Raw genomic sequence first — 22,578 nt, 5'->3', positions numbered from 1 at the left:
AACTGTTTTGAGTATGGCATGTCACCACAATTCACCCTTCCTTTCAGAGAAGGGGAATTCACAGTCACACTTCATACATAAAATGGAAATGACAAGCAAATGAGGAGGGGGAAGTCGGACCAGCCTTTCCCTGACAAGTGACTAGATTTACCAAAAATAAAAAGAGAGCCCGAAAACCAAGCCCAAATTAAAGAAGTAACCCCTTGCATCATAATAAGTCACCAAAACATTATTTGCAGATGAATGCTGATGTGTTTTCCAAACTTTTCCTCTCACTGGGTTTTCGAACATTCAGAAATGACAACTTTTGAAATGACAGCAATTGTGAAACCGTCTCTCGCCTTGCAGCTCTTCTGACTGCCAAACGCGATAAACAAAGCCACCTAAACAAAGCCAGTGCTCTGGTGTGAAAATAGCATAAAACAAAAGACCGAAAAAAAACAAAAAGTCAAACAGATGACTTCCTCTCGGGGGGCCAACATCCCCTCAGAACCCACACGCAGCTTCTCAAAACACATGCGTGCAGTCGACACACTAACCCCCTCCCCTCCCACACGCCGTTTACTTCCCACCTTCTACACGCCGGCAGCCTCTCGTCATTGTGCTCACACGCGCTCCTCTCGTATGTTTCCTGCTCACAAGCCGCGAGATGTGCGCGCCTGCGTTCAGACGTGCTCGTACAGCCGCAGCAGACAGCTCCTGGGATGCGGGTTCGCCTTCTTCCCCCTCCTGCGCTGCTCGTGGTGAATGAATGGCAGCAGGGCTGAACGGGACGTACATTTTTCCACTGCCGCATTTGGACACCAGGACTCTCTCACGCGTCATGGATGCTGGGCGCTCAGACAGGTAAAGACAAGAGTGGCGGTGGATGGGTGGGTTTGATTTTGAAAGGCACCTCACAGTGTTTATTAGTGGCCACATGATGGATGACTATTTCCAACTTGTGCTATAGTTTACTCAAAGGGCTAGCGGAGACCGCTTGCATGTTTCCCTGTGTGTATGTGAAGGATCTCAGTCGTCCAGATCACCTTTAGTGTAGAAGAGTTAAGTGAAGGCAACTGGACTGGTTTCACTGATTTTGTTTCCCAATGTGTGCTCTGATTATCCAGATATGGGTTAGATAGATACATAGATAGATAGATGGATAGATAGATAGATGTACTTTAAAAACAACAAACAAACGATACAACAATCACTTGAAGTGAATTAAGCTAGAAGAAAAGGACAAGAGCAAAATGTAAATAAGCAAGGTTTTAAAAACCATTAGAACAATGTTTATCACTGAGGTGTTAATGCAAAAAAGTCCAGAATATTATCTGTCACACAGTGAGTTTCAGAATGTCGTGATCCTTCAGCCATTTCATTTTATGTGCCTGCCCTGTCACTGATGAGCACAGGTTATCTTTTTTCAAAGTTGCTTTTGTCCGGTCCACCTTCCTTTACTGTGGCTACTCAGTTGCTCTGCGGTGAAGCTGATGGGCAGCTTGAGGCTCACAGTGATGCAAGGAGAACAGCCGTTGGCAGACAACCCCCTCCACACACACACACACACACACACACACACACACACACACACACACACACACACGCACACATGCCTCCCCTCCCGACCCTTGCCGTGATACTGCTTTTGAGAACTTCTGCATTTTTTTCTATTTTCTTCAGCGGCTCGAGATGAATCATGCTTTATTAAGCGCTGAGGAAGTCGAGAGCAGAAGCACGTGCTCCCCACCGAGACGTTCTCCTGCTTTATCAGCCGTTGTTTGCGCTCTGAAATGGGAACAGTTTTTTGTTTGGTTTTGTTTTGTCCAAGCAGTTGTCTCTTTAAAGTCGGAATGCAAGTTTTGGCCTCTGACACCGAAGAACAAATTAATTATTGCACAACAAGGCTGTTATTTACTGTATCTTTGAGGACTCCACCCAACAGAAACTGTCCCGCGCCAACGCCTTGGGTTCAACATCCTTTTTCAAACCACTTCTCACTCACATCTAGATAGAGAGGCAGATGCAAGTTTGGGCCAAGTTTGCAGGCGAGGCGGGAAGAGGTTCCTGGTTCCTCACATTCACGCCATCATGTGGATGGGATCAGGCTACTGGAACAACTTCCTCCAGCACCAACCTGTGTCTGACTCCCAACAGACATGACGCAGACAACGCGGAACTGCTTTCAACTCTCTTTATGCTGTTTGGCAAATCCAGTGTGAGCTCTGACAGAATTTTGTGAAAGTCTTTTATATGGTTCTCGCATGATGACACGTGGTGACAGGACTGCAGCGGATGGCACGTTGGTCTTCAGTTACTCAATTACTTCTGAGTACAATCATCTCCCGTCCTGTTGAGAAATAGGAACTGTCGCACAAGTGCCGCTGGGGTCACGTTTGAGCATTACTAGAAGATCACCCTGGGTGACGTCGGCTGGGGGCAGCACGTGTTGACGCCTCTGGTTGTTCAACAGAGTCGGGAACGACTCAGACGTGTCGCTGGCGGAGGTTGTTTGCAGGATCCCACTTTGACACAGTTTGTTGTTCACAGCATTGCTTCCTGTTTTTCTCCTTCATGGCTGTGGTGTCTGCAAAATCTTCTTTTTTTTTCTTCTTTCTTTCACCTCCTCAACACGAACTTCGCAGACAACACATCAGTGGTTGTGCGCCCGTGTTTGCATTGTGTTGTTAAGAAACAGCATGTAAACAATTAAAGAAGCAAAATGTTTGAAAAAGGATGAGGGTTTCTATGGAAAGAGAAGAAAAGTCTCTCATAGGGCCAAATTAATTTCAATTCGCACACAGAATGTATAGGAATAAACAGAGGCTTGTCTGAAAGTGTTTGTGTGTGTGTGTAAAATCAAGTGGTTTCTTTTTTGTTGTTGGAGCAGTGCTGCCACTTTATATTAAAAGACATGATATTTTTACGAACACTGATTTCGTTCAATCACGTGCTCAGTGATGATTGAGGAAGTGAAGACTGAAGGTTTTATGGTGAGTTCTCTCCTCTCTCTGCGCTGACAGGAGATGAATCTACCCCGTATTGTGTTATTCACAAAAAAACAACAACAATCTATTTATCCATCATGAAGCTCGCTGCAAAAAGAATGACTTTTGTAGATTTTACGAGACTCACTCGTCCACCTTTAATGGCCGTTTGTGTTGTGAGGGTTCCTGCCGGTAGCGGCTGGCAAACACTTTGGAGCTGCCGGCGGCTTTGGAGTCGTGCCGCTGTTGTTTCCTAAAGGCCAGTTCACATCCAGTAGGTCAGCGGAGAAAGGGAATCCAGTTCTTCAGACCAACAAAGGAAGAAAGGATGTGAAAATCAGGCTCAATTAATCAAACTGCAGGCACTTATTGTACACACAGGTATACTGTGTGCGCACACGCGCACGCACGGACACGCGCACACACACAAACACACCTCCCTGGTCTGTGGGAGTATACCTAAGAGTCAGATCACACACAACAATAGGGAGGCACCTGCTTCCTCAGCTGAGCAGGGAAGCTCTCTTCCTGTTAGGAAGCAGTTGGTAATGGGATCAGTGGGAGAGATGGGAAGTGGGCTGCAGCAGAGACCAGCATGAGAAACACACAGAGAAACACAGGTGGAGGTGAAGCGCTGTTACGGGGGGGGTGTGCGTTCTCTCTGGTGTGCTAGTGCTGGTATCTGTGAAGATAGACCGGACGCTGCAAGAGACCTTGGTTAGTGAGATTTTAAGTGATGATTTCTCTGTAATCTCTGCAAATTACTTTCAGTGGAAAGTGCTTTGATAGCTGGTGTCCATTGAAGCAGTTAAATGATATAAATGAGGTACAAAAGCTTCTTCGACAAGGTGACAAAAAGCCCCTGATTCATATCTGTAAGGAAAGCGTACATAGCAGTTTTCACAGAGTGGGATGGTGTTTGCACATTGGAAGAAGAACAATAACCACCGCTTGAAACACATTGGTGGTGGAGAAGATGATTTTTATTTACAGAAGACCCCATGGCACGTCATAAACTGGCAGACATAAATATTACTGAACGTTCTTAAAATGCGCATAACTCAACTCTAATGCCTTTTGTTTGTTCAACTGCATCTACAGGCGCTAGGACTGTAGTGAAAAGGTCACTTATTAGGCATCTTCCCCTCAAAGCGTGAAACTAGTTTGAAAAATATGATCTCCTGTTGCTTGGTGCATGAGTAAACATTGGCTTTTTGCAGGCCAAATTCCCTCAATGTGAATGTGTATGTAAATAAATGTGATTTTTAATATTCACATTGCTCTTCAACATTATATCAACTTTTCCAACTGCCACAAGTTGCTCAGAGCAAAAAAAAAAAAAAAAAGTGGAAGTGACCTTGTTGACTCTCTTGGATGCGTGGCTTACATCCTCTTATGAAACACTTCAGACTCATGCATTTGCAACATCGCCACCGACTGCACAAAAACAACTTTGATGACGTGCTGCATCTGGGGTTGTTTTTCTGTTTCAATCCCAACTAGCGTGTCTCCATAGAAGCAGGTGACACTGTGCTGTAGGTCCTCCGTCATGGCCATACTGGTGTGAATTCTCTGTTTTGTTACATAGGTATCTCGATAACTCCCTCATGTCTTGTCTTTGTGGGTTTGTCAACTTTTGTGTAGCCAGTGGAAGATTTGAATGGACCAACCAGTCCTTTGAAGACAAAGTGGTGGTACCTGAATGCAGCTTTTAGCCAATAGAAAGTCTGTATTATGCTCGTCAGTTTTGGATTTGATTTATTGATTTGATTGATAGATTTTCTCTTCTTTCTTTTTTTTTGGTAAAGGTTCTTGAAGAAAAAAAAATCCAGTGTCCTGTTAGAGACATTCAATAGATGTTCTCCACATTTAACAAAAGTCACAGTGAGTTTGCAGGTGTTTTTATTTTTTTTAAGTTATTCTTCAAACAAGTTTACGACAAACTGATCCTCCATTTTAGTCGCTGATGTACTTTGCGGCAACACTTCATTTAGGGTCTTCACCTCTTTAATTATCGCTGACTGCGTCCACTGAAGCCAAAACTGGATGCAGTGGTCCTCACGGCTTTGACTAATTAGTTCCTTCCACTCTTGCTGGGCTCTCATCCAGATCTTGATCGGCTGGACAATGGCCGAAGCCCTCGGCGCGAAAGTCCAACGCTCTGTTCTCTATACCTGCGCTCAGTGCCACAGAGTGGAGACTTTTCAGACACAATACCTCTCTCGGGGCACGGAGGGCAACATCATGTGTTTGTCTCTCAAGCTGTTTTGGCATTGTTGTTACAAGCTTGCTAAAGGAAAAGTACCAGGATGATCATTGTGTTCCCGGTCTGTGTGAGTTTTCTGTCGCACATCTTTGCTGGTTCCATCAGGTTGACGTGTTCGCAATGCAAAACAATGCGTGACACAAAACATGCAAAATTCATTTTTTTTGCAGAAAGATTTTACTTGTGGCTTTTTCTTGTTAAAATGAGTCTGGGGAATTGACACTCTCTCTACAGTAAGTGCAGACTGACGTTGTTGTCCACTTAATTTGTTTTGGTCTCTCCGACATTTGAGTCTGCACTCAATATCAATGCATGGGCAGTTTTAAGTAAGGGGAGCCCCCTAGCAAAAAAGCAGAAGAAAATACGAATGTTCTCTTTGTCACATTCAGGAGGCCAATCAGATCATTTATAGTGGATCCAGCTGGTTACAGTGAAACTCTTCTTCTTAGTCTGAGGACGAGCACGACACGCGTCATTACTTTTGGTGTCACACAGAACTGAACAGGGGGACTAAACCCTGACTGAAGCCAGTCAGAAGTAGAGAAACATCTACTGTGATAAATGGTTGCTTCTCTTTTAACAAGAAAAGCGATAATTTTGGATTACTGATTATTACTGATCATCGCAGCATCTGCTATGTAATCTTTTTTTGTTACAAGCTTACAACCGCTTTGTCTTTCCCCGCTAAACCTCACTCCAGTGAATTCTCTGACTGATGGTAAGGTCCAGAGAGGAGTTAGATGTTTAAGATGAAGCCCCCAGCAAAACCTTGCAAGCTGAGGGGAAATATATTCCACCAACCACTTTCTTAAGGACAACTTACTTAAAGTGGCTTGTAAGTATACATACACACTATGTAGCTGCTATTCAGCACGCCTTGGTTGTAACCAGTGGTTATTTGAGTTCTTGTCGCCTGGTCTGTTCTGTGGTCTCCAAACAGTGTGTCCTTCTTCCTCCGACCCCTCACACCAACAAGACAATTTCCTCTGCTGCCATACGCATATGTACATTCATACAGTGTGTGAAATGTATAGATACATTGAAAAGAACTATGTTGTTGGGAATATTGCCTGTGTGGGTGGGTTATTTTTTTGTGATGTTTTGGTGTGAAAGGGCAAATGAGTCACTCATGAGGCAATATTGCCTGCATCAAAATGAAAAGGGGACTTTTGTCCAGGGGATTTTTCCTATAAAAAATTTGTGTCAGCAACAACTTATCTTAAGGGAACAATGTGCAATCTTGCACTGATAATTTCAATTTATCACATACAAAAAAAGATCCTACATATTCTTTTTGAAATGATTTTAAAAGAACCTATTTCACTTTTGGGAAGTATGGACTTACACTGTGCTGTATTTTCTGGAAATTCCAATATGAGGCAAGAGAAGGCTGACAAAAATATCATGTCTCTTTATTCTCCTGCACACTCACTATATGAACACAAATATATTTTTAATTCATTATTTATCCATTTGGTCTCCCTCTTAATATGTTTTATTGCCACAGTCCAGTAACTGGTATTTTTTTAAGTACCAATGATCTCGTAATGTTTTAAGAACATTACGAGATCAAACCTATAAACGGTAAGATCAAAACAAGATACAGATTCATTGAATAGAGATACAAATGATTGCTTGACGTCATTGTAAACCCACACACTCTTAGATAAAGGAAATGAACATTGACAGGCCGTCATTAGATTATTATTTGGTGATGTTAAAAATACAAGTTAGTGTTGATCATGTGGTTTCCCAGTCTCAAAGATACACATTATCTCTACATGTGCCACCTACACCTATTTAACGACTCCCTAAGTTAGTCATGGGACTTCCCATCTTTTGCTTATGCCTATAAGCAAAAGATGATTGTTCACAGCGGAAATGAAACAATTTGCCACACCTGGTCTTCAGAGGTTGTGCAAATAACGGTCAAATCAAATGAGTCAATTTGAAAAATAAAGTTGTTTCCCATTTAATAGCCACATGCTACAATTCAAATATAGAAAAAATATATTTTAGTCATCTCTTTCTTATGGCACATGTTATTGGTTTGCAACCAGTGGCTTGTCTGAAGGACTCTCTCTCTCTCTCTCTCTCTCTCTCTCTCTCTCTCTCTCTGTTTTGTACAAACAGTCATACTATGAAATGCGGTGGGTGTGTTTGTTTTTTTGTAATTTCAGTCAGAGCAGGTTGTTTGCAGTTTAAATACCATCCGCCTGTCAGCCCTTTATGCACGTTCATGGAATTAATCATGAGGCTCGGGACTGATCCCTAAAAAGTTCCAATTATCCCTCAAAAAGAAGGCCATGGAAAACATGGCCTTGGCATTGGACCGTTGCTGTCGGGTGTATTCTTGTTACAGGGCGGAACAGATGCAAGCTTTGACAGTGTGCAAATTATTTCCTTCTTCTCAAAATGGGCTTGACGTCGAGGAAATTTGTCAAGATGAAGATTATATTGTATCTCCTAGGTTCTCTCTATATCTCTCTTGGTACTCCCACTTCACTCCTAGTCGAAAACATGCATGTGAGATGAATTGGGAACTCTAAGTTGGCCATAGTTGTGGGTGCAAAGTGAATGTTTCTCTGCTGCCGACTTGTCCATTAGCATAGGAACTCAGAAAGAGTTCAGACAAGCTACTAAAAGACGCTGGGGTACAGACAAATGTATCCTGTACAACAAGAGCTCAATTTCTTTCTTTTTTTATGTTTTTTTTTTTTTTTTTTTTACACACATGTAACACCAACATGTCTGTTGTCCCCCCCTGCAGAGCCTGACTGGTAAAGATGCAGCACACCACCTGCACGGAGGACAGGATCCAGCACGCTCTGGACAGATGTCTGGACGGGCTGAGACAAAGTCCCACAGCAGCTCACCACTGGAACGGTAAGACTGCAGTGGCAGGTGCCAGAAACAATGTCTGTTGGTGGTATTCAGTGTTTCATCAAGAATTTCATCAATCAGTTCATGGAACAAATCCTTGGATACTTATATACTTTTTTACACCTTGTAAAAAGCATAGTTTGATCTTCAATCAAAGAAAATGACAGAAGATGCCTTTGCTGTCACTAAATTAATCTACCATACCATACCATGCCTATACCATAAAGTCAAATCACAGAAGCTCTCACAGTGACGTTGAAAACATATTGCATACATGCATATAAGTACACAAAAAACTGCAAAAAACTGTAAAAAATAAATAAATAAATAAAAAATAAATAAGTTTTAAAGAAACAAGGCAGGTTAAAACGATTGCAAATAAACTTTAAACAGGAAAGCACCATCGATTCATTTTTCAAAACGATATCATTGCCCTTAAAAGCCACGGGTGCTTGCTCTATTTCCCTCAATGTTTTTAAAACCTACCAGTAATTTCAATAAACAGCAACATTTGTTGCTCATAAAGCCCATAAAAAGAGAAGAGTCCTTTGTTTACCTATCAGTGCGGCTCAGTTTTTCAGGAAGTTACTGAAATACGTGGTTCTGGAAAGCAGGCCCTTGATCACAGAGGTCACAGAGGTCACAGAGGTCAGCGGTATCTCGCTGACGACACTCCAGGTCAGTGGCAAGACCCCCAGCCACTGTTTGCTCTTTCTGAGACCACCCCGCAGCCACCTGCTTGTCCTCCTTGAAACACATGAAGCATCTGTTTTACCAGGCAGCTGAACCTGCCAGCAGGGGGCGAATATGTTGCTTTCAATAGAGTTTATTGGACACTTTTCTGTGCAAGGCCGTCCCGCTGGAGTCCAGGATGAACTTTAACGTGTGAAGTTAGGGAGAATACCAGACCTTCAGTGAATCCCACCCCCTGCTCTTTTACTCACAGCCTTTATTGCTTACCGAGAGGAGGTTTCATGTTTTCTTGCCCTAATCCAAACGACTTCATCACGGCCTCGCTGTCCTTTGCTGTTTAATCTGTGACATTTCTCGGAAGAGCAGCGGTAGACAGTTTCTCAGATACGTCGGCTTCAATCGACACGTCCTACTGCGGTGCAGTTTAACGTGCTGACACGGACGGAGGACCTGCTGTTTATTTGTTCTCACTTTTCTTGCACCATGACCAGATGCTGCTCCAGCAGCGCGCCCGAGCCTGTTGTTGGTGACGCTGCCGCCGTGTTATCTAGCTGCGGAGGGAGGAAGTTGTGTCGAATAGACAGCTGGGAGGAAGCGGTGGCACAGACCGCAGTGAGTGTGTGAGTGAGCCGCAGTAGCGTAAGACAGAAAAACAGGCTGGATCGTCAGCCGCGCAGACTCACACTGGGCAGAGACGCAGTTTACCCAACACGGTGTCATCACCACTCAGCTCTGAACTCTAGGCGGTGAATTCTACGACCTGCGTGCACGGCCTGCATTGAGCAGTGGTGCAGTAGTCAATGGAGAAGTAGGTATACTCGTAATTCATTCCTCTTTTTAAGCAGCCCATTCAGCAAAGGATAAACACCCTGTTTTGTAAACAGTGGCATGTGAGACGACTCTATTCAGTTCAACAACACGCCAATACAACTGCGGCAAATATGGGTCGGCACCTAACCAATGAAGGCAACAAGCACGAGCCAATTAGAGGCAGCGTCGGGTGGGTCATGCCCTCACAATCCTATGAAAGAAAATCGGAACTCTTGGCTTGCAGACGCTACTGAAGAATGCACATCAGATGGTATTGAGAAGTGTGTACAGTATATGCAGTGCTGACTGAAGGAATAAGTGGGTATACTCTTTATACCTGCGTATACTGTGCACTATACTCCACTGCTTCAAAGGCTGAAAAGCTTCAAAAGTTTTTCCATTGTACTTGCTGGGTCTAAAGGTGTCACACATCCTCTCAAGTTGCAACACCTTTAGCAGTGTCATATTAATATTGCAGCTGAATTTGGATACTCCCATTTTGTGAAAGATCTTTTTGCTTTACTCCTCGATGACACTTTTCCTGTTGCACCGAAACATCTACCCCGAGTTGCAGTTATGGCTTTCCTGAAACAGGAAATCAACCCCGTCCGCGCGCAAAACATCCTCAGTGAAACTTTTGATAGAAGGTTATGAAACACGCCTGTCAGGCATTGAGAATCTTTGTTAGGTAAGTCGTGTCCGCCAGAGACCCCGAGATGGCTTGATATCTGAGGAAGCTCTCACGTTAATTGTGTGCGTGCTGGTTTTCTGGCCCCCTCGGTGTAATTTCGCATAAATCCAGTCAGACGTGCTGCCATTGCAAGGTGTTAAAGGTTGTTTGCAGGCTTTGTAGTCTTCTGTTCGCTGACAATGAAATCTAATTTTAGTTTTAGTAACGATGACCTCAGGAGGAAACAACAAGCAGATTGAACTGCAGTTGATCTTGTCCTGCACCTGCAAAAGCTCAAGAAAAAAATGTGTATAATATACATGTTTATAATAGTTCATTAACAAAACCTTTATTCCTTTCTGGGTTTTGTATCTCCTAATTATGTTTAATAATACCATACATATAATTAAATGTATGCTGAATAAACAGCTTGTTGTCACAACAACTTATGCACCAGCAAAATGCACCAATCAGCTGTTGCTTGTTAAAGTTAATATGCATCATGATATTTCTTTGTGCTCTCCAGTGACTACTTCCGGTTGACTTGAACAGCTTTTTCACTGCTGCTGTCATGAATGTACATGAAATGTACATTTCCAGACTTCATTATAAAACCACTTTTATTATCAGTAGATACATTTTTTTTATTGCATGTCTTCATAATTCCTTTTAAATTATTAAAACTTAAGAATATTGACATTAGGTGACATATCAGAGGGTTATGTTGTAGGAAATGTCACTTTTGAAATTTACATTGCGTCTTTTTGTCAATTCACAACCCTGTCACTCACACACTCTCTTTCGGGTGTCGCTTTCTTTTTGCTTGGAAAACTGTGGATCCTTGTTTATCTCCGCCTGTCACTCCTCTAGTGCTGATGTGTTCAGCGGGTCAGTCCATGAACCGCTGGAGCCTGGAGGAGATGGTGAAGAGGGATCCAGAGAACTTCCTCATTCTCCTACAGCAGATCATCAGGAAGACCAGAGAGGTGGGAGCGCACAGAGCACACCGGGGGACAGAGTGTGTCTCTGCACGTGGATGTCTGATCTCCTTGCTTTGTGTTTAGGTTCAGGAGCAGTGTCAGTATGAGCTGGTGGCTCCTCTGGCAATCATGTTCTTCTCGACACTGCTGCAGGTACCTTCCTACTTTGCTTTGTTGCACCTTCCTTATGAGTGGCAGTGAGGTGGTCTCAAAGGGAGGAAAAACACCCTTGGCTGCGGATATTAGCGACCTGGGAGAGATATCAATGAAGCATCAGTGCCTTTTGTGAAATCATAAAGGGCTCATTTCAGAACTGATGTGTTTTAGCACACCCTCTCAGAGGTGGCATAAGAAGTTGAAGATGTACTTTGTGCTTTTGTGACATACTTGAGACATTAAAAAAACATGAAGGTTTTATATATTCAAGTCGGGATCCAAGATCTTTTATTGTCATTATGCAAGCATAACGAAATGTTGAGGAGTCTCTCGGCTTTGACGCAGAAAAAAAAATAGAAATACACATGCAAGGTTTTTTTTATTAGGGCTGTCAAACGAATCATTTTCTAAATTGCGAATAATTGCAGAATCTCCATAGTTAACTGCGATTAATCGTGGTTTGAATTGCATGTGTAAAATTCTGTTATTTAGCATTTTAAGGCAGTTCTAAGCCCATAATGTAAAGTATTTCCTACCAGAAATCGGCCAGATGGGCCGACTACGGGTTGGTAAAAAGGACAAAAAGGCTTCCATTTGAAATGCGATTAAAATAATTTACATGATATGGATTGCATTTAACTAATTGAAATTAATGCGTTAACGCTGTCAGCCCTATTTTTATATAAAGATATATAAGATATAAAACACCTCTATATTTATCTAATGACATAAAACTAAATAATTCACAGTGTGACATACGATCTATCAATAAGTAAAGAGAAAATTAATTTGCCTTAATAGTGTACATTAGTGTTAGAGTTACTGAGTAAACTAAGTTTTTTTAAATAGCCCAAAGTAAACTAAGAAGTCCTAATTCTGTCCCTTGAAGCCGTTACTGAAAACAGAAGCAGTGGAGCCGCAAAAAAACGCTACTCACACAAACCTGTGGTGGGTGCTCTCCCTGCAGACTCCATACTGTCCTCCTGATGCAGAGCTGCTGGAGGAAGCCATGGCGGCGTTCCGCTGCTTCCTCACCTGGCCGGAACCTTACAGCAGTGTGTGCAGAGACCTCCTCTCCACTCTCAACCTGGAGTTAAAGGCCCCAGGTAAACACAGTGGACTTCTGACAAAGGCGCCTGTGTGCCTGTGTGTGTGTGCCTGTGTGTGTGTGTGTCTCAATCCTTATTCGCCCTCTAGTGACAAATTAAAGAACTGCATATAACGCGGCCAAATGTGGCGACAGCAATTTTCTTCAGAACTCCTCATAAGTCTTCGAGGCCGCAAAATATGTTTTTAAAAAAATGTATATCCCACTGCTTTATGTCATCTTTTCTTCTTTTTTCAAAATAAAGGCGCTGCTGAACAAATGAAGTATTTACGTCTTTTACTTTCCTCGCAGGGATTTCCTTTCAGAGGCTTGTGAGAGAAGAACAGGGCCTCATCACCTCCAGCCAGTGCTCCAAAACCCTGTAAATACACACTATGGTTTGCTGTCAGTCCATTTCCACCTCTGGTTCTCACGCTGCAACGTGGGATTTTCTTTTTACGCACGTCTCAGAGCTTCACAAAATCATATCTGACCCTATCTGCTCGCCGGATCTGAACACTAACCTACTTTCTTTGAACAAACTGAAGCGCATGTGTTGTCGCAGCCCCCAATGGAAAGTCCCTTTACAGTACATTGAGTGTGCATGTTCGCATGTTTGCAGAACCGTGTTGCTGATGAACCCCAGTGAGGTGCCGGCTGAATTTCTCTCAGTGGCCAAGCAGCTTACTTGCATTCAGCACTCGCAAAAAGACACCTACATCACCCTGATCAAGCACGCCTTCCAGTCCACACTTGGAACCAAATACCCCCTGCACCACATCCACACAGCTCTGCAGGTAAGCACTGAAAATAAAGTGATACATTTCGCAAAGCAAGAAACATATGTATTGTCCTGTAAGTGTTGGGGGGAAAAAAACGTTTTCGGACACCCTTGACATTTTCCTCAATCCCAAATATTGTCATGAAATGTTTGCCAGATGTTTCTGTTGTATTACAGGCACACAGACAGACAAGTGGAATCAATTTAGTTGTTCATTGTTAATAAGACAAAATAGGAAAATTATATTCTTTGTACTCTGGATGTGTTGCAAAAGGACGTCATTTCGCTGAGACATCCTATTCTGAGATGACGGAACAGTACACATGCAGCATGTGGGTAAAAGTTGGTATCTGGACTAAAATAAACTGGCAGAGGTGGCAACACTTTCAAATCCTAAAGTAAAGTAAAAATACAGATGCTTGAGGAAGAAAATACTTTGGGAAAAATAAGAAAGTACAGGTTCTGAAATGTATTTAAGTATTTTTATTTATTTTTTTTTACATGAATTTATTACTACATTTGTTTGCAAATTTAGCAAAAATTTCAAAGTTGTGGCACAATAATCTGGACTGGAGCAGCCAAAGGTCTTGCTTGAGCATTTGGATCATTTTTAACAATTTCTTTCTAATCTCATTGCTATAGTTTTTTTTTTTCTGCAGCACAACCAAACTAATCAGTAATAGTTTCGACTAGTGAGCAATTGTGAGCTGCTCTAAAATAATCACCCTCTAAAACATGATACACTTATATATTTAACTATGCAAATGCATAGTTCAAGTAGCTCTACTTTAAGCATCAACTCTAATAACAAGTGAATTACTTTTAGCAGAAATTGTTTTTAAACACTTAAATACTTTTAAGTACAAAAGTAAAAAGCCTGTTTTCCAATGTAAGGAGTATAAAGTAGATATTTAGATATAAACAGATATTTGTGTGGAAATGTAGGGACTCAAAGTAAAAGGTGGTCCGAAAAAGTCCTCATTCCTCAAATAAAGTACAGATACTTCAAGTACAGTAACAAAGCTGTACTTTGTTACTTCCCACCTCTGCAAATAGAGACTTAAGACTATTCTTTGTGTCAGTGCCGTACATCGTAAATGCACGATTTTCTCTCACACTGTAATGTGAGGGTTGGGGTACGAAATGTAGCTGTTCCAATTACTGCTGAATTTCAACAGATATTACACACAAGAAGATTTGTAAGACTTGGAGTTGTGGTTTGTGAAAGAGTTGTCTTGGTACAGTGGTCATGGTGGTGTTGTGGTGTCTCGGGCTCGGGTTTGACGTCTGCCTCAAGGTGTGAATTTTGCTGCAGCTGTGTGGCTTTTTCTTCCTGGGTTTTCTCTCACAAAGCATCAATTAGGTGTCCTAGGCATGAGAATTTGTGTTTTGTCTGTGTGTTTGCATTGATACCTGCGTCACGCTGCGTGACGACAGAATGTGAAGACGTGCAGAACGTTCAGCGCGCCACGGTAAAACGTGCAGTTTTTCAAGGCTCGCTGCAAACACTGTGCAGGTGAAGCCAGCGGACGAACTGGGGGAGATCTTCTCCGACGTGAGCGACGTCTTGGAGGCGGCCGCCGCCATGAGCAGCCCTTCCAAAGGCCGCGCCTACGTCATCAAGGAACTGGAGCAGCTGCGAGAGAGGATGGAAATCCCTGCGTCCAATGGGAGGAAGTCTGACGGTGAGTGGGCGGGTCTGGTGGAGGGGGCGGGGGGATTGGAGGAGGCTCTCTGTCCCATCGTCTCACGATTGAGCTCGTTCTGTTTCAGGTTTGCTGCAAACTCTCCCGCTGCCCACGGCCAAGTGCTACATGTTCCACTGGGAAAAGGACAATTTCGGTAGTTTTGTTTTTGTGACCTCCTACTCCTCTCTTTTCAGCCAATCATCTGCCTCCATCTGTCCCCATACTGTGTGTCCTCTTCTCTCAGAACAACCAACTTCATGTCCACCCTAACTATTGTTGTGGAAAAGAGCAAAGCTACTGAGGCAGAAATGCTGAGTGAATAAGTAATTTAATGAACAGAAAATAAAAGATCGGAGCTCCGAGGCACAAGCTCAGTACAACCAACAGAACAGACGCAACAAGTGCAACAGCTCAAATGAATGCAAGTGCAAGTGCAAAGAGGGAAGGAGGAAGAAGGTCTCTTATACAGTGGACCGGGAGGGGATAAGATAAGGAAGGAGGAGGGGAGGATGAGAGGAGACAAAACAACAAATACATCACCCTGGCGGGCAGCAAGGAGAATGTCTCGAGACGGTTATACAGTGAGACATAACAGATTACAGGGGATGCCAAGAATACTTATTTTCCATTACACTATCGTACATCTAAAAGTTTCCTCTTTGCTCTTCCTCTCAACCTCCTGGCTGCCAGCTCCAACCTCAGCATCCTTCGACCAGTAGATTCACTGTCCCACCTCTGTACAAGTCAAAACTATCTCAATGTGTCCTCTCTGGTTTTATCTCCACAACCTCTAACATGCGCTGTCACTCTGGATCAATGCAGTTCTATTCTATTTAAAACTCTGCTGCCTGCAGCTATGCCAAGTGTCTTTTCCTCCATGCCACTGGTTTTCATATGATATCATATGAGTTGTATCTGGATAGAATAGAATAGAATAGAATAGAATGCCATTGTTTTTCCCACATTGGGGAAATGTACATAGAGCAGCATACACAATGAAGATGAAAACATATATGAATCAAAATGAAATAATGAAATAAAATTAAAAAAAAACAGACAAATTATTTACATGACTAAATAAGTGTTAAATAATTTGTTTATAAATAAGTGTTTTATTGCACTTCCAGTGAAATGTGGTCTAGAAATGTTTTTACTGAGTGCAGTTATACAGCCTGATGAATACAGTCCGATTAACAGCATTTTAAGGTTTGCATTTTGTACAATAAAATGTATTTTAAATGTAGTTCATCATCCAAAGTTGGACTTTTTCCACTGAACTTTATATATTGAGGTTTTTGCTGAAAATTCTTGGTTCCCCATAGCTATAATGAGAAACAATTTCCCCAGATTTCCATGGTAGCATGGTCACTGTGTGAGAACAAACAATAACACAAGAACAAGGAACTGGGCTGTTCTTGTATTTTTACATTTTTCCCATATTTGTCTCTAGATGTTTTAAATACCCTTTTGGAGCACGACCTCGATGACCTTCCCGCTAATGGGCAGCCTGACGAGGAGGATGAGGAGGAGGAGGAGGAGGAGGAGGATGAGGAGGAGGACGAGGAGGAGGAGGAGGAGGAGGAGGAGGAGGAGGGAGTGGACATTGACGGTGTGGAAGATGACATCCCGGAGATGGACGGAGAAGAGGAGGCGGAGCCGGAGGACAAAGAAGACGAGGAGAATGGCGTGGAGCCGCCCTCGTTGATGCCCCTGGGCTGCAGCTCCACCCACCGGGCCTCCACCTTCTCCACCATCTCCACCCTGTCCACCGCCTCCAAGGACTCCATGTTCTCCACCTTGTCGGTGACGTCGGGCTCGTACTCGCCGTCCCTCTATTCCGTCGTGTCCGGGGCCGACAGCGACTTCTTCGAAGACTCCGACGACTACGCCTGCACCTCGCCGAGCGCCGACAAGAGCTCGCCCAAGTCTGGCAGCAGTGCCTCGGCACGGCTGAGCCAGCACCTGTACCGGCTCTTCATGAAACCCAAGAGCCCTCGCTCGCTGTCGAGGGCCAAGAGCCTGGGAAACCCCGAGTCGAAGAACCTCCTGATCGTGCGAGAGAAGCGATCCAACTCGCTGCCGCAGCAGGTCAAGCTGCGCAGCCCGGAGGCCTCGCCCCAGCCGCATAGTCAGACTCTCAGGCACGTGTGCTTCCGGAGGAGGCCCATCCTCAGCAGTGACGAGGACAGCAAGAGCGCCACGTTGAGGGTGGTGGTGTTCGGGGCCGACCATGTGGCGGGGAAGGTGGCGCGGGCCTACAACAGCCTGAGGAGGAAGGAGAGTGCGTGCCCGCGCCTCAGCAGGGCCTTCAGGCTCCAGTTCTACTTTGTGCCCGTCAAGAAGGACTCTGCTGCTCCAGCCGTGCAGACTGGAACTCTGAAAGGAACTGTCCTCTCTAATGTAAGTGTAGGAGGATGTGTATATATATATGTATATATATATATACAAACACAAAAAACACATTGATTGATTGATTGATTGATTGATTTATATATTTTAAATTTCTTTTGAAATGGTGTATCGCTGCTTTGGCTGTCGCAGGGAATCCACGCACTGAGCTCTGGAGACAGCACTAATGACATCGCCCACCTCCTCGGGATGTTGGACCCCTGGTACGAAAGAAACACGCTCAGCTTGCTAAACTTGCCCGCCAACGTCGTCTGCCAGGTACGATTTACTGCTTTTCCATCTATCAAAAGTGTGTTTGATAGATTGACTGATTGACTGATTGATCTCATCAATACAACTATCAAGTAACATTCCCATTCCACTTCCATGATAGCCTGTGACATGTGACAGAACAAAGCAAAACAGCAAAACTTGGAACTTGAAAGCAGGGACACATACAAATAAAAATGGTTTGTCATATAGGATACAAAATACCTTGCTGCCGATATCTGGGCTTTTCAATCAATTTTGCCAAAGCAAAAACATTTCATTTTCAAACAAGCAGCACAGAATCTCACCTTCTTATTTCCAAATTTTTTTTTTTTTTTAACTGAATTGATTCAAAAAGAAATCTGCAATACAAGGGACAGTAAAGACCAAATTCACCTTTTCATCTTCCTCCACCTGGAGGTCACAAAATCCGGCTAGTGTTTCACAGTTGTGTCTTGCTTTGCAGCAAACCTCAAAGACAGAGTCCAACTCGTATGAGAATCCGTGTGAACAGCGACTGCCCATCTTGGCTGACTTGGTCCTGTACTACTGCCGCTACGCTGCTCGGCCAGCCCTGATCCAGCTCTACCAGGCTGAGGTCAGGCACCTCACCCACTCCTTTGTTATTAGCTCTTCTGCTTCTGTTTTGAACGTACAATTTTTTTTTGTTCGTTCTAGTTATTCTTTCAAAATCTTTGCTTGTAGTTGACATTTGTTGGTGGAGAGAAGAGGACCGAAGTCTTTGTCCACTCGTTGGAGTTGGGTCACACTGCAGGAACTCGGGCTGTTAAAGCTATGGGTGGGTATGACACACACACACATACATTTCCCAGCAACTGGACCACAGCAAATAAAATCTTCCATTTTAAACACAGTAAAATGCCTCATCAGCTGTTATGATGTGCAGACAGAACATGATTTATGTTTGGGGAACATGAGCTATTTCTATGTCCTGAGCCAGAGAACTTCCACATTTTGCCTCTCATTCGTCACCACCACTTGTACTTCTGATTTTTTAATTCCCCTGAGAAGTTCAATCATTGGCGAGGCGGCTGAAACACTGTGGAGTGGTCGTGCTTTCAAGACTTTTATTATTATCATTATTACAACGTTATTATTTGATCACATGTATTTTTCAGATGTTCCCATTTGATAAACACTGGCATACTGCCCTCTTATCAGCTGCTTCTAGTAATATTTGTATGAACATTTTTTGGTGCCTGCATCACGTGACCAGCCAACACGTGTTTGTTTCTTCTCTTCCTTCTTCTTTCTCAACACAGGTGCTGCCAGTAAGCGATTTGGAATTGATGGTGATCGGGAAGCGGTGCCTCTAACGTTGGAGCTGGTCTACAACAGGGTAACGTGCTGTGTTCTTCCTCTCATCCAACCAATTAGATTGTTTTGATTGAAAAAAATATACCATGAATATTCAACTACAACAAAGGAGAGATAGTCTCTCTATCTGAAAGGAAATATCAGTGTGTGGCCGGAAAGTAATTGAATAAATGAACAAATAAATAAATACATAATTAAACAAATAAATAAATAAATAAATAAATAAATAAATAAATAATACAAATATACACTACCAGTCAAAAGTATATATATATATATATATATATATATATATATATATATATACATATATATATATATATATATATATATATATATATATGTATGTATATATATATATATATATATATATATATATATATATATATATATATATATATACATATATATATATATATATATATATATATATGTATGTATATATATATATATATATATATATATATATATATATATACATACATATATATATATATATACATAAATATATATTTATATATATATATATATATATATATATATATATATTTTGCTCTCAGTATATATTTGACTATGTACGTTAGGTAAACTCATCAGATTAATATGTATTTTTCCGATTATGTGTGGAAGTTTTTGGAGATCTTAAAACAAATGTCAAATTTTACACTATTGCAAAACAACCATGAAATATTTGCGCACAAATCCATTTCCTCTTTCAAAATGTATTGTAAAATTAGATTTTTTTACTTGCCCTTGATGTGTGGCAAGAAGGAATTAACTTGCTGACGGAAGGGAGCCTGAGATTTTCAGGGGACTGCCTTCTGATTCTGAAAAAAAACTGCAAAACTTTGCAACTCTGTGAATGTAATGTGTCACAAACGAGATTTACAAAAACTTGGGAAAAGGGGGTGACCCTGGACATGTCCTCTGACTTTGAATGATGCAGTTTTTCCGTGCATTAAGGACTCCCTCCCTCTCTTTCAGGTGGTGATTAGCGGCAGAAGTCAGTGGAAGAGAGAAAACAAATACTGCACTTCGCTCAACATCACCAAAGCGTGCAAGAATCCAGAAGAACTTGGTGGGTTTGGGCTGCGTGTCCAGCTGTGGCTTGGATGGTGACAGGCTGACTTTGACCGACACGGTAATTACACGTTTTCTCTGTCTGTGATTAAACCTGACCTTTTTCTGTCAGACTCAAAGATGGAGTGCCTGCAGCTCACAATGACGGAAGTCCTGAAGAGACTCAACAGCAAAAGCAAGAAAGGCTACAACCAGGTGAGGGAGACGTGACTTCATTCTGTCGGTGTGGTTTGCGGTTGTTGAGCACGAGAGCAGAAACATTTTGATCTCTGCAAAACATTCTCAACTCTCATAAACAAGTGCTACAAAAACAATCCTTGTCTAAGATTGCATCTGATTCATTTTGTTTCTTCTCCTATTTTGCAGCAGCTGAGCATTACTGAAGTTAAAGTCAACAAGGTGCAAGTCTGCGGGACTGAAAACATGACTTTTGCTGTATGTTTGGACCAGGATGAAAAAAAAATATTGCAGAGCGTCACCAGGTAAACACAGATTGTTTACCATTTGAGAACTCACTGAGATATAAGACATACTTTACCCGCTGTTCCTTCCATTAAAATATAAATATATAAATATGCTATCTAAATAAAGTTTGATTTGATTTGATGATTTTATTTAAAATGAAAGAAAAAAAAACACAAAATACTGATACAGCTAGGGAAATACATTTTTTAAATATCTAATTTACACAATTTTGGGGAAAAGAAAAGTTTTTTTTTAAGTATTGTAATTGAGTGAACCTTCTTCTTGCCGTGTGTCCTACACAGGTGCGACATCTCTGTGTGCTACAAACCTGACAGCTCCAGTGACTGGAGGTTATCCCAGACCTCAGCCCAGATCCAGCCTCTCAACCCCACCTTCTGCTCCCTCCTTTGCCTGCCTATAGTCACTTTCAGTGGAGCCCTTCCATGAGAATGCTGACCGAGTTAGGACTCATATTTTGTAAACGGAACGACCTACTTTTCCCTGTTTCTACCTGATGTCAAATCTGTTTGCTTCGATCTGCACTGGGACTCAACTGTTGGAAACTTGAGGACTTTAACTTTTATGTGACCTATGGTTGAATGTGTATACATTATGGAAAAAAAAAACTATGTGTAAAAGAATATATGTAAATAAATATGAATCTGTTTTCTCTCTGTGTGTACTTTTTCTGAATGAACATACTTGGGCTCATAATTGCACACTGTTGATCAGACTGTGCCATGTAAAGTCATCATGTGTTGACTACATATGCTTAACAGTGGACACTACTGATTTATACAACATGCGGATGATTTAATAAATAATAAATATTATGATGTTACAACGTAAAAGTAATCCACACTATCTTTTGATGTCTGTTTTGTGTGAATTTATATTGCACTGAATGGACAAGTCCAGCTGAGAGATCACCACTAGGGGGCTCTGCTGACTTACAAACTACAGTTGAAACGCATTCTGAAATAGTAACTTGACAAACTTGTAACCCATTTATAACTCATAATGCAATTTAAATAGAAATGTGTTGCATTAAATCATTGTATTATTATTATTATTATTATTATTATTATTATTATTATTATTATTATTATTATTATTATTATTATCGTTATTATTATTATTATTATTATTATCATCATTATTATTATTATTTATTTTAAATTATTATTATTTATTTATTTTTTGAGAAACCAAGCTGTTGATGGAGGGGACAGAATGTGGAGGAGACATGTTGGTGTGATGCAGCCGAAAGGATTGATTGAAAACAGAGCTAAAGGTTTAAGTGTTTTTCGTTTGACCGCGAACAAAACACCAAACTTCCCTAAAACTTTAAGCCTCTTTCTCTCTCACACACACATGCACACGCACGCACATGAGACAGCACAACGTGTCACTCAGACGGAAATCTTCTACAACGCTTGCGGTTGTAATTCGTTGCGCGGATACGTGCTGTGATTGGCTGCCTTCGCTCAGCGTCGCGGTATTGGTCAGTTTCGGTTGTGGGCGTGGCTGCAGCGGCGGACCCGCTGTCAGTGAGTCTGTCCCGCCCTGCCGCCAGCAAAGTGTCACCGACAGTCTCATGGTGGTCGTGTGGGGGGCCGCTTTCCGCAGCATGTTACCCAAGGTATGCTTTTTAATTCCTTTTTCTTTACTTAAAATGTTTACAAGAATGTTTACATGTCAGCTGCAGGCATTTTATAGATGTATGGATGTGCTGCACGTATAGTTAGTTCGTTCGTTTCGAATATTAGCAAGCTGTCATCAATCCAATTCTATTTAAGTATGACCGTTGCTGAACTGCAGCTACCTTGGCAATCCTGGCAAACTTGAGCTACTTTTTCTCTTTTTTGCGGCGTGCATCAAGCTGCCGACACGCCCGCTGTTACGACATCCTGTGACAGGGTCTCACTGCGGGTCACTGGCTGCAGGGGATCTGGAGGGCACAGGTTGAGAGCATGGCTCACACGGGGTTGGCGATAAGTTGATAACTGAAATGACTACTTGGCTGTTTGCTCTAATTGAGACAGTAGGATTTT

The 22,578-nt window shown here is 42.2% G+C and overlaps 1 protein-coding gene across 2 annotated transcripts; it reads left to right on the top strand.

The window, feature by feature from the left end:
- The first annotated feature begins 580 nt into the window (after window positions 1-580).
- On the top strand, window positions 581-21,196 carry pik3r5 (phosphoinositide-3-kinase, regulatory subunit 5). Of its 2 annotated transcripts, none has more exons than XM_076042780.1 (18): window positions 581-846; window positions 8,006-8,121; window positions 11,162-11,277; window positions 11,356-11,424; window positions 12,395-12,533; window positions 12,827-12,896; window positions 13,137-13,311; window positions 14,812-14,980; window positions 15,069-15,137; window positions 16,434-17,383; window positions 17,525-17,650; window positions 18,108-18,239; window positions 18,347-18,440; window positions 18,925-19,001; window positions 19,964-20,057; window positions 20,172-20,254; window positions 20,429-20,541; window positions 20,827-21,196. In XM_076042780.1, the coding sequence occupies exons 2-18, from the start codon at window positions 8,022-8,024 to the stop codon at window positions 20,969-20,971; spliced, it is 2,721 nt and encodes a 906-aa protein (XP_075898895.1). In that variant the 5' UTR covers window positions 581-846; window positions 8,006-8,021; the 3' UTR covers window positions 20,972-21,196. The 2 variants fall into 2 exon arrangements, with proteins under 2 accessions (XP_075898895.1, XP_075898886.1); XM_076042771.1 differs by having other exon boundaries at window positions 582-846; window positions 20,426-20,541.
- The last annotated feature ends 1,382 nt before the right edge of the window (window positions 21,197-22,578 follow it).

Source organism: Nelusetta ayraudi, unplaced genomic scaffold, assembly GCF_046127955.1.
Source record: "Nelusetta ayraudi isolate G7.1 ecotype Tasmania unplaced genomic scaffold, CSIRO-AGI_Nayr_v1 ptg000004l, whole genome shotgun sequence".
Lineage (NCBI taxonomy): Eukaryota > Metazoa > Chordata > Actinopteri > Tetraodontiformes > Monacanthidae > Nelusetta > Nelusetta ayraudi.
Note: the sequence above shows the minus strand (reverse complement) of the source record. Positions and strands in the feature narration are given on the sequence as shown.

What these genes read in the sequence shown, in the direction of transcription:
- pik3r5 (XM_076042771.1), top strand. Translation starts at nt 8,022, where the DNA reads ATGCAGCACACCACCTGCACGGAGGACAGGATCCAGCACGCTCTGGAC. An exon ending in AAGGAACTGTCCTCTCTAAT is followed by an intron (nt 17,384 to 17,524) that starts GTAAGTGTAGGA and finishes TGGCTGTCGCAG; the next exon opens with GGAATCCACGCACTGAGCTC. An exon ending in TCCAGCTCTACCAGGCTGAG is followed by an intron (nt 18,240 to 18,346) that starts GTCAGGCACCTC and finishes CTTTGCTTGTAG; the next exon opens with TTGACATTTGTTGGTGGAGA.